The sequence below is a fragment of the Pyrus communis genome, chromosome 15 (assembly GCF_041283825.1).
Source record: "Pyrus communis isolate YQ-2024b chromosome 15, ASM4128382v1, whole genome shotgun sequence".
In the NCBI taxonomy this organism is placed as follows: domain Eukaryota; kingdom Viridiplantae; phylum Streptophyta; class Magnoliopsida; order Rosales; family Rosaceae; genus Pyrus; species Pyrus communis.
In genome coordinates, this window is record NC_142579.1 from 5,229,808 (window position 1) to 5,241,825 (window position 12,018).

Consider the following 12,018-nt stretch of genomic DNA (forward strand, 5'->3'; position numbering starts at 1 on the left):
TCTGTTATTTTCATTTCATTGGAAATCTGAGGGATCTAGTTTTGGTACGTGCCGTGCTTGGACGGTCGTTCCAACTCATGCTTGTGCGGCCTTTAAAACGTGTGGGAATGTTAGGATCCAATTGCCCCATGTTGCAAAAATTGCATGCCTTGGCGTGGTTTATGACATCTTGGGCACTCTTTCCTTATAAGTTGGGGTTTACGGTAAAACTAACCAAAATTGATGTTCAAAAGACTAAATTGCCTAGACTAAAACTTTCTCTTCTCCTTGTGTGTTTCTCCTCTCTAAACTTCTCATCTCCATTTCAATTATTGAATTAAACTACTCGAGGTCTTGAATTCCTCTCCCAAACACTCACACATCGCTCAATGACAATTACAGCTCAGGTATCAATCATGAAACTCGTCGTGCGGTGGAGGCCCTTACTTGCAGGTTTTGAGGTAAGGAAAAAGTGGAGCTCAGTGATGTGCTGATCTCTTGGTTTAATTGCTTTTGAGTAAAGTTAACAGAGTACTGTGGTGGTGCCTGAACTCTGGTGGTTCAACAATAGAGATGAGGTACAAAGTTAAAAAAATCACAATATTGGGAGGAAGAGAGAGAGTTTTAGTCTAAGGGCAATTAAGCAATTTTGGTTAGTTTTATAAGAATTGGAAAAACTAGGCTATATTTCGAGAAGTGCTCTTCAGAATGGCTATATTTCCAAATTTTCCAATTTTTTTAGTGACAAGTTTTTAATTATTCCTTATAAGCTTGTTTTTAGTGACAAGTTCTTAATAGTGGCTCTCTTTCCTGCTCTCTTTCCTTATAAGCTGGTTTTTAGCAACAAGTTCTTGATAATTTCTTATATAGTTGATATTAAAGTTTGATTATACCATGTAATTAGGCCTAGTCTTCAAAAGATACTATCATGTAACTACTAATGTCACATGACAAACATCTATTGGATAGTCTGTGTAATTTTTAAACACGCGGCAAAAATTTAATGGACGAGTGACGCCACTGAGACTATGCATTGGTTACAGGAAAACATTGGTTTCAGGAGAGAATCTCTTCTAATCTTCGTGAAAGGGGCAAACCTACAGGTTGGATGTGGATTAATATTATGTGCGTGCACATTATCAAGTTAGTTGAATAATTGTAGTGTGATGGAATGTTACAATCCAACAGCCCCACAACGAAAATAAAATGTCTTGGGCAGTTTGCATCTTTTTTGTCACAAGCCAGTTTTTATAGGCAAGTTCGACCATCTCTCTTTCATCTCTTTGAGCAATCCTACAGACTCAAGCTTGTGCGGCCTTTAAAACGTGTGGGAATGTTAGGATCCAATTGCCCCATGTTGAAAAAAATAGCTTGTCTTGGCGTGGTTTATGACATCTTGGGCACTCTTTCCTTGTAAGCTGGGGTTTAGGGGAAAACTAACCAAAATTGATGTTCAAAAGACTAAATTGCCTAGACTAAAACTTTCTCTTCTCCTTATGTGTTTCTCCTCTCTAAACTTCTCATCTCCATTTCAATTATTGAATTTTACCACTCGAGGTCTTCAATTCCTCTCCTAGACATTCACACATCGCTCAATGACTATTACAGCTCGGGTAGCAATCGTGAAACTCCTCGTGCGGTGAAGGCCCTTAATTGCAGGTTTTGTGGTAAGCAAAAAGTGGAGCTCAATGATGTGCTGATCTCTTGGTTTAATTGCTTTTGAGTAAAGCTAACAGAGTATTGTGGTGGTGCCTGAACCCTGGTGGTTCAACAATAGAGATGAGGTACAGAGTTAAAAAAAAATCACAATATTGGGAGGAAGAGAGAGAGTTTTAGTCTAAGGGTAATTAAGCAATTTTGGTTAGTTTTATAAGAATTGGAAAAACTAGGCTATATTTCCAAATTTTTCGATTTTTTTAGTGACAAGTTTTTAATTATTCCTTATAAGCTGGTTTTTAGTGACAAGTTCTTAATTATAAGATAGTGGTGCTCTTTCCTTATAAGCTAATTCTTAGCGACAAGTTCTCAATAATTTCTTATATAGTTGATATTAAAGTTTGATTATACCATGTAATTAGGCCTTGTCTTCAAAAGATACTCTCATGTAACTACTAACGTCACATGACAAACATCTATTGGATAGTCTGTGTAATTTTTAAACATGTGGCAAAAATTTAATGGACGAGTGACGCCATTGAGACTATGCATTGGTTACAAGAGAGAATCTCTTCTAATCTTCGTGAAAGGGGAAAACCTATAGGTTGGAAGTGGATTAATATTATGTGCGTGCACATTATCAAGTCAGTTGAATAATTGTAGTGTGATGGAATGTTACAATCCACAGTCCCACAACGAAAATAAAATGTCTTGGGCGGTTTGCATCTTTTTGTCACAAGCCAGTTTTTATAGGCAAGTTCTACCATCTCTGCACAACCCTCCAATTATCGCGTTGAAAGTCGCGGTATCAGCTTTGCACCCTCTCTCTTTCATCTCTTTGAGCAACCCTACAGACTCATTCACTTTCCCAGTCCTACAGCAGCAATTAACCAAAGCAGTGTAACCAACTGTATCGGACTTTATGCTGAAGCTCGTCGTTTTCATGGAAAATTTCCTTGGCCTCCTCCTCTCTCCTCTCTTTACAGAAACCATTCATCAGATGCTTTGTTAGATCTGAATTTGGATTATGGATGAGATAATCAAGGATGACATGTTATAAAAAAATTTATTTTCATTGGATTAATCGGATACTTTGATACCGCGTTACATGGATTAAGAAACATGGGCCGAAACTTCGCTATAATTCACGTAGTTTTGATTGTTGCAATTTAACTTTGCTATAGTTTACTAATTGTTGCAATTTAGGGAGGACAAAATTTGTTAATTTTTTTGGGCTTTTTATATTAGCATCCCACAAAATGTTGAATGCACCTCACATTAAAATTTAATATTAAAGAACTTATTTATCTCACCATGCAATGACAATTTTGACCTTATTAGGTTTTAAAAAAAAAAAATTATAAATACACCCCAAATCACTTTTAATGTATTATTTATCTTCTTCAACTATCAAAACCCCTCGCACTACAAATCATTTTTAATGGTGATTTTCAAATAGGCAGTGGTTGCAGTGACTACAGTATGGCCATGTCCTTCTGGGAGATCATGAATTGATTGCAAAGTGAGGGCAATAGCTATGGCCCCCGAAGTTCTACTCAATCTCATAATTCAAGACTTAGCACTTATGAATCTCATAATTCAAAAGCCATGGCCTCCGAACTGATTGCAAAGTGAGTCAATGGCATTCATAAGGTGATTTCTTGAACTATACTAAGATGCTTTCTTGCAAGTGACTTGGTTCGACCAAAATATGCACAAGAAAATGGAAACAACATGGTAGCTTTGAAATCATTGTTATTATTATTGAAAAATGTTCAAATGAATGTAAATATTTTTGAAATCATTCAATTTGATATCATTCGGCAAGCTAAACGTTCAAATGTTTAGATTTAGTCCTTGAAAATTAAAAATGAGTGTTATAAGATTTGAGAAATATGGGGTGTATGTAGAAAATATAAGGTGTATATTAAGAATGTGGGGTGTGAGGTTATTATAGAGAAGTATATGTGGTGTATTAAGATAATTTTTAACTAAAAAAGCAAATGTGGGGTGTATTAAGTGTATGGGGTTTAATCAACAATTTATGGAGTGTTAATATAATAAGCCCTTTTTTTTTCACAAAACTAATGCGTGCCAATTTTTTGGACTAAAGAGGATGCTCTAAGTATTCTTTAAAAAAATAAAAAATAAAAAATAGTTACCAAACTTGAACGAAGAGAGACTCTTAAGGAGATGATTTGATAACCATTTCGTTTTAAGTTTTCACAAAGAATTTGTTTGGTAAGTTGGTAACTGATTTCAATTTTTGGTTTTCACAAAGATGAAAACTGTTTTCGGACAAAAAAAATACAGTTTCAAAAAATTTCTCTAAAAGCAATTTCAGTTTTCGTTTTCATTTTCACTCCCTTTTATCATTCACCAATTCCATGTCAAAAAACATGCATCGTACCCCCATCTCAAAAGTCGATCTCTAAAACCTTTTGACTTCGATCAGGCCGCTCGACTCTTGTTTCCAAGGCTAAACATGATAGTGGAATATTTTACTTACATCAGAACACCTTGAGAATTGCATGCTGGTAGAAATCGACACCAATAAAAACCAAGAAGAATCACACAATGCCATGTAGAAGTAAACTTAAGTTATTTAACTATAAAGTTCACATGTTATCTTAGAAACTGACCAACAGCAACCCGGCAGCGATAGTAATTCTCGATTACAACCGTAACACTAGGAAGCTGATATACAGCTTGTTTTATTTGGGATACTTGCACACATACCTGCACATAATCAAACACAATAGAAACATCTGCTTGCCTACTTCAAACAATCGAACGTGCTTTGAGTCAGTCCCTTGTGCTGGTTTTGATCCATTCTAAGTACGGGAGACTGCCTGCGTTGATGGGTAAGGCGATAACTTCCGGAACACTGATAAAAGAGAAAACAAGAAAAGAGAAGTCAGTCCTAGTAGAAGGGATTATGGAATGTAGAAACATTCTGAATAGGTGGAATTTGCGGCAATAATCCTTGGAGAGGGGTTCGGCATATGATCTTGTCAATCAGTTACGTAGAGTATTTTTGTGGCTACCACAATCTTCTATTTATTTGGAACTTTCAGCTTGCAACGAAGTTATATGAAAATTATTCAGTAAAATCTTTGGGCTTACTCGTATGGATGGTTTGCCTTGACATGCGCTGTCAGAGCTTCAAAAAGGGATTGCCTTGTCTTGATTATAAGAAGTTCTTCAGAATCTGTCTGGACCTATCCACCAATAAGAAAGGGTGAAATAAAAACACATATATTTTGCATATCTCGTGCTTGCTTATGAAAATATACAATTTTCAATGAAACAAAATATCATTTGAACTATCCAAAGTGGAAGGGTTATTAGGGGTATCTCTGCACCCTTCTCTATGATCATGCGATAATCCAGGCTATCTTGGGAAATGTGATCGGTACCTCTCCTTTCCACTGATAGACGGACTCAATGCCTGCATTCACAATATTCAACATGAATCAGACAAGAAATACAACCTTGATGCAAGTAGTATGCCAGAATGTTAATGAGGAAATTCATAAGTTCGGTTGTCAATTCTAGATTAAAATGCAATATCAATAGAAGGGACGGCATGAGAAATTTATTTAAAAAGACTCATATTAACAGTTCAAGTGATAGCATGCATGTTAAGAAGTACAGAGCTTGGGAAATCCCAACAAACATCAACGTTCTTCCTATACTAAGCGATTAACCAAGGCAATAAATACTTAAAAAGTCCACACATTGTAATCTTGATCAGCAGTAACAGAAAAACATATAAGAGAAGAAAAAAGTGGGTGGGGGCAGGGGCTGATAAAGGTATAAGCTCTCACTACGAACTAAGTTCCACAATCATGTTTTAGCTGATGGTAACTCCAAGTCAGATGGTTGGCGTTAACCCGAAAATTACGATCATTCAGGCTTATAAAAAAACTCAAGTATCAACTTGTAAAATTTGTGTTCAGTCTTTCCATTATTATTTTGCTTTCCCAGAAAAGAGTTCAGTCAGAACAAGCAAATGTAAACTTGACAGCCCATGCTCTTTGGAATATATATGGATGACTTCAATTGGCCAACAACAAAAGCAGTAGACAAAACAATATCCAAGCATAATGTAAGTATTAATATGAAGTAATATACCTGGCACTAGGTTAACACAGGCTGCAAGTTGTTCTCTGACTAAGCTTTCAGCCAACTTCTTCCCTGCAGAAAGATGGTATGTCATAAAAGATCAAATACATAAGGTAGTTTCAGCTACAGTCTTCCAACCCTTAAACAAAAGCTTGGTATTTGTTAAATTTCGAAGCTACGAGAAAAGTGTGCAACACATAAGATTGAGTAAAGGGCCAACAGAACCTACTGTGTTCAAAGAAAAAATGGGAAGACTTGAGGTGTGACCCATGTGCATTGTTTATTATTCGAGTTCGACAAAATATATCACACATGCTTTCTTCATATATCCAATTACCGAACTCTACCGGAAAGCAAAAACAAATTTCAAACGCAAGAACATCCAATTAGCACAAATTTAAGTACTTATTACTTGTAAGCATTATAACATGTTCTAGTTGAATTCTAATGACCTAAAATTCGCACATTGCAAAGTTAGCAGGATGGTTTTTAAATACTGAATCACATTGGTGTATCCAATTTTATGCGCCTTCCCGTGGAAGATGCTGCCACATTGTCCCCAAACTTGCAGATATCCATTCACTAGAAATGCCATGAAAATCGCCTAATCGCCAAAGAATGCTCATAGACGAAGTTACCATGCACATTACACTTAACTCATCATCATTTCACACAAAAATTCAACCATACATTCATCTTGTTCCTCAATTATCAAGCACCTAATGATGAAAAATCGTATAACTTTTCGAAAAAGAAAACAAACCCAAATCAAAAAATGCTAAACAAAGAAAACCCATCAATCATTCTATCAATAAAATACCAACCTACTTCTCTGCTGGGCACAGTCACATAAACAACAATACTTGGAACAGTGGCACTGCTACTCCCTTCCATCCTCACAGAATGAACAGCTGCTGATTGGCTGCCAAACCTTGATCTACAAACCCACAGCACAGTAAGCAATGAAATTACATAAAACCCCTTTTGGAATCGGATAACGAAGGTGAAGAAGGTGGTGGTGTTTACCTCAAGAGAGGGGCAAAAGGGAGAGAGAGAGCAACGCCGGTTCTGAAGGCGGAGAAGGAGAGAGTGGGAAGGAGGTTGGAGATGCCCAAGGTGACTACGCAGAATGCTCCCACCAGGGGAAGACGGCGTCGTAACGTGGCGGAGGAGGAGATGGTTCGGAGGGCTTTGGGTCTGCAGAAGAGTGTAGAAGCCATTTGTGAGAAGCAGCTGGTGGGTATCTACGGGCGTTTGTTTGCCCTCACTAAGTTGGACTGGAATGGACTGGACTAGCTATTAGTCCAATACTGTGTTTGTTCCATGCTGGGACTAACATTAATGAGACTAAAGAGGACTAGCATGGACAAAACCCTTCACTAAGAGGTTTTAGCGAGACCCCCCAATAACCATGAGACTAGCTAAGACTATCATCTCTTTCTCGTCCTCGTCATGCTCAACGACCACTCCCGATAGATTCCTCGTCATCTCCGGTCACCTAGATCAATCATTAACTTTCCGACTCTCTTTCAGATCCATTTCACAACCAACTTTCATATAAAATATACCAAATTGAAGCTAGGAGTGACAAGATTACGATTTTATCTGAATCGAGGCTAAAATGTGGTTGAATGTGGCCGGAAAATGGCTTGGAAGTCTCAGCCTGTATGGGCTTCTTCAAATCCATGACAGATTCGAGCATTCAAAGCTAAGATTTCGGTCCAGGGATGGTGATGAATTTTTTGGCGGTGCTAACTTCATCCAATTGAAGCCGTGAGGTTCCGTTCGAACAACGCATAGCTAGAGAGAGGGGGAGGATAGAGAAATAGAGACTGGAATCAATAAGGAGTTTGACCAGGAATGAGAAAGAGACATGAATTCAGAGGTCTAAGAGGAAAAAAAGAGGGAGAGGGTGGGACGATGAGAGAAGAGGAAAAGAGTGGGACGGAAATGGTAGGAAAAGATGGAGAAAAAGATAAGATCATAATAAAATATTAATAATTTATATATTAAATAATATAATATTAGAATTTGTTATTATCCAGCTTCTTAGTCTAATACTGCACCAAACGCTTCACTAAGTTAGTCCGGTTTAGTCTAGTCTAAGCCAGTCCAGCTTAGTTCTTGAAGCTAATCCAGTCCGAGATAGTCCGACGCAACAAACGCCCCCCCTATAGTTTTGTTGCGCGTCATCATTCAGCCTGTTTGGGATTCGTTTCTTGATGCTCTAACCCGGGATAACATGATCCCAACAGCTTTTTTTTTTTTTTTTTTTTTTTTTTGGGGTCAGAGTGATCCCTTCCCAACAGCTATGCAATTCTAAATATAAGTTGAGGTGTGATATCCACGTACTTCTTTTTAGTTTTCACATATTTTTTTAAATTTTTTATCGTTTAATCGAATGAATTAATGTAGATAAAAAAAATAAATTAATAAGCGGTATATGATAAGTAAATAGAAGTGTGTATATAGCACACCCCTATAAGTTTCGTTCTTATTTTTGGTAAGTTGTCCTAAACTTCAATTCATGTCAATTGATCTTGTTAATTATTATAAAGCAATTCTTATATGAAAACTCCTTGGATTTGGACAGTTGGACATAACGGGATTTCTATTGGGCCAAGAGGAAGACGATTTCTATTTGGGCCAAGCGTGCTTGGTAATTGAAATTAGCTTAACATATTGGGCCATGAGGAAACAGATTTCTTTTGGGCCAAGCATAAAAATTATCATGTTTTGCATAAGCAAATATTTAATTTCTGCTTCAGTTTCTCTTTGATTAATACTCTTGTTTTTAATGAAGGCTCGTCAGCTGCATGCGTTTGCTGATTTGAGCCAACTGAAGCTGCGTCTTTATGTTTGCTGTTCTTGGTGGCCAGGGTTGCTCAAGAGATCGCCTAATTTGGAATATCTTGTCATAGACTTTGATGTAAGACGTATATTCATTTATGCTATACAACACCAACTTGCAGCTCTTAACGGTTCTCGTTTCGTTCATTCTTTTAAATCAATGTCAGAACGACAATACTTGTGATTATGATTCCGATCTGGCAGACACAGCGCTTGGATGGAATCTGCCAGATTTTGTGACTTGTTGTTTGTTGTCACGCCTCAATACTATCTGTATAAGAATGGATTCATTTCAACATATTCTCACTTCCCGACTCATATCTTTCACACTACGTTGTGATCAACAATCTCACGAGTCACGACATTAGTTTTCGATCCTATTATTTTACAATTTTTACCATATATGAGTTGTGTGTAGCCAATGTGGTCAATTATATGAATTAAGCATATTTTGGGTCATGCCTGACACTTCCATGTTTTCTTCTCAACAACTCTCCTTCATGTTCTGTAAGAAACAGGCAAGAAAGGTCAAAAGTAGTGGTGAGGACGGCTCCACCAGCCCCCTGCATTGGTTTTATTGCCCATGCACGTCTCTCAACTTCATGATAATTTCATTACATTTATATGCAGGTGAGAATGGGATGACCATTTAGCACATGTTCAGGATGAAAGGTTAATTAAATTATTTAACAAGCACACATCTATTGAATGGAAATAAGAATAAATTATGTATCTCCAAGTCCCTTGCAAAAAAACATATAATCGGCATTGAAAGCATAATGATTCTATTAGCAATTGTAAATCGTTTGTTGATTCTATTAGCAATTGTAAATCGTTTTCAACAATTATATGAGATATTGGGAGAAACTACGATATTAAAAAAAACTAATGGGAGGTGAGGTTACTTTTGATGCAAATGCAAAGAAACTGACTACCAATTCCTGCAAGTTGCAACAAAGTATATTGTAAACACGAAAATCCTGCGACAAATGATAAGAGAACACGTGTACAAACAATATTTGTATTAATGTAATTTAGGGTTACAATCTCTTTACAACTTGATCATATGATTCAATCTCCTAAATGTGTAGATGTGTGATGTTGGGGTTGTTAATCTAAGAGTCGAGATGACTTGATCTTGGATGAACGATTGCCTCAAGGATTTGGCTTGTAGCGAATCAAGAACTGGCACGTGTGGTGGTGGTTGATGATTCTTCAAGGGTTTTGGTGAAGAACGTAGAGGGCTTTCTGAATTCTTCAGAGTGTTTGATAGTGTGTGTTTGGGAATGTGGATGCTTGAGAGCTTTAAAATTTCAAAGCTTCAGCATCTGGACGTGAAATGATTTTTGAAACCCTTTTCTTTCCTATTTATAGACTTTCAAAGCTTTGCCTACAAAACAACCATGACTTGATTTGTGTGTCGGTTCGTGATTTGTGACTTTACTCCATCAATTAATATTTGATTTAAATGAATATAAAATAAATAAATCAATTCATTTAAATTAATTAATTTGTTTAATTTATATTAACATCAAATAATCCCTTTCTGACACATGTCCTCGTGATGATTCGTTCGATTTTGTTGAGTCACGCGCCATGTGTGCAATTTGTGAGACACGTGGCGCATGCCAGATATGCTCTAGTTCGTCGAAACTTTAATGCGTTAGTGGACATTTATTTCACCGAAATTTCAATGTCTACGTATATACCCTTGGAAATGGGATCCCGTGGAATCAAATTTTGCAGGTTTCTTTTATCCATGCCTATCTTGAATCAAAGGTTGAAGATATTGACCATAATTCGGTATTGTTTTCTTTTCTCTTTGTGGGATACATACTGCTTGTTTTACACAACTCACAAAAATATTGATTTTCTCTAACACTTACCAAAATCATTTCCATAGTGCTTGTTCTTAAGCAATGTAATAGCAGTTATTTATAATCTAATTAGGCTTCAAATTGAACTTTTATAATAAACTAAACCCTAACCTTTAAACGAAAATTTAATTCTAACGGGGTTGAGCCTAACATCCAAACAATAAAACAATCCTAAATATTAATATTTTTCAACAAAAAATACCCCAATTACAACCAATAAACAACTAGTAAAGTCCTATAAAAATTTATATAATATGTATAAAGGATTAAAAATGAAAAGATGTGATGACAAGCCAAACAAAGACATGACTAAATAAACAAGTGTGAATACTACAAAAAGTGGTTAACCGGTCCTAGCAAGGAGCAGTAAGAAGAGGTACTACTTCATCAAGAAGTGTGAGGTTTTGTTGCATGCTATGACATTTTGTTAAATGATTTTTGGCATCTCCACATTTAGACAGTGAGAGTGCATATGATTTACCTAACACAAATCATGTACTGGGATTCCCAATTCAACCATTTTCCCTTCTCCCAAACATATGGCCCCAACCTAGAAAACAAGAGTCCCCAAGACATATAAAGCGAAGCAATGCACCTTATGAAAATGTTGAAGCAACCGTAATTTTGTGACGACATTGGTTGACCACATAACATAACGGTTGATTTATTAGTTAATTATTTTGAACTCGTACGACGTCTAGAAATACTAATTCAATCAAAATGAGAAATATTCTTAGCCCTCACTTTATGGAAGGGGATCCAAAAATTTGAGTTCTAAGCGAAATCCGAGTTTATAGACTTACTTAAGTAAACCATGAATATCTCTCAAATGCGTATTCAACGTGATGTTTGTGTGGGTATCAACCATCTCACTGTGTGATCAGCTAACCTGGTGAAAAAAAATATGATCGTTTTAAATATCTGCCAAAGTCCATATAGCCCATATGAGTTTAAAGAGAGAGTGGGGCGTGCCTGCCAGCTCATTCTAGTTCAGAAAATGATTTATTTAGAATGTTATTGCTAATGGGGGCCAAATGAAAAATTCAAAAGATAAGATAGAATTGCACGAGAGGCACGAAAAGGGAGGACGCGTGGACCCCGATCCTTTGCCACGTAGAATTCTTGTTTTTTAATCGATGGCTCTGGCCACGGAAGACACGGCGGATGTTCTGGATTCGATGGATGGCGGACCACGGCGTTGCTGCTGCTTCTGCACATGGCTTGGATTCGTATGACCAAAATCAAAAGGTTATCAACTCAATGTTAGCCTTCTGGTTTTTCAGCTTTTTTTTTCTTCTCATTTTTTGTGTTCTTACATTTAGTTAATAAATTTCAGCTTACTTTCTCACTTAGGTTTTGTTAGAAAACTCTTTCCAGTTGGTTTTGTCAGTCAAAGGATGTAACTTGCAAGTTAAATTAATCAATGAAGTGGTGAATCTCAAGGGCTTAGGTTAAGTTCAACGTTTAGCACCTAGCTCGACTAAATGCAATTTTATGCCGAGTTTGATGGAAGATTACTATTATTTTC

General features: G+C 36.7%; 1 protein-coding gene across 1 annotated transcript; it reads right to left on the reverse strand.

Annotated features, from left to right (window-relative positions):
* Window positions 1-4,220: 4,220 nt before the first annotated feature.
* LOC137714560 (protein CutA, chloroplastic) lies at window positions 4,221-7,021 on the reverse strand. Its single transcript, XM_068453753.2, has 6 exons — window positions 6,790-7,021; window positions 6,588-6,700; window positions 5,773-5,835; window positions 5,055-5,086; window positions 4,762-4,856; window positions 4,221-4,522 (listed from the first exon to the last, which is right to left on the reverse strand). Exons 1-6 carry the CDS (start codon window positions 6,981-6,983, stop codon window positions 4,441-4,443), a joined length of 579 nt encoding a protein of 192 aa, XP_068309854.2. The 5' UTR covers window positions 6,984-7,021; the 3' UTR covers window positions 4,221-4,440.
* Window positions 7,022-12,018: the final 4,997 nt, after the last annotated feature.

What these genes read in the sequence shown, in the direction of transcription:
- LOC137714560 (XM_068453753.2), bottom strand. Translation starts at nt 6,983, where the DNA reads ATGGCTTCTACACTCTTCTGCAGACCCAAAGCCCTCCGAACCATCTCC. An exon ending in CCTTTTGCCCCTCTCTTGAG is followed by an intron (nt 6,701 to 6,789) that starts GTAAACACCACC and finishes GTGGGTTTGTAG; the next exon opens with ATCAAGGTTTGGCAGCCAAT. An exon ending in AAGGCAAACCATCCATACGA is followed by an intron (nt 4,523 to 4,761) that starts GTAAGCCCAAAG and finishes CTCTTTTATCAG; the next exon opens with TGTTCCGGAAGTTATCGCCT.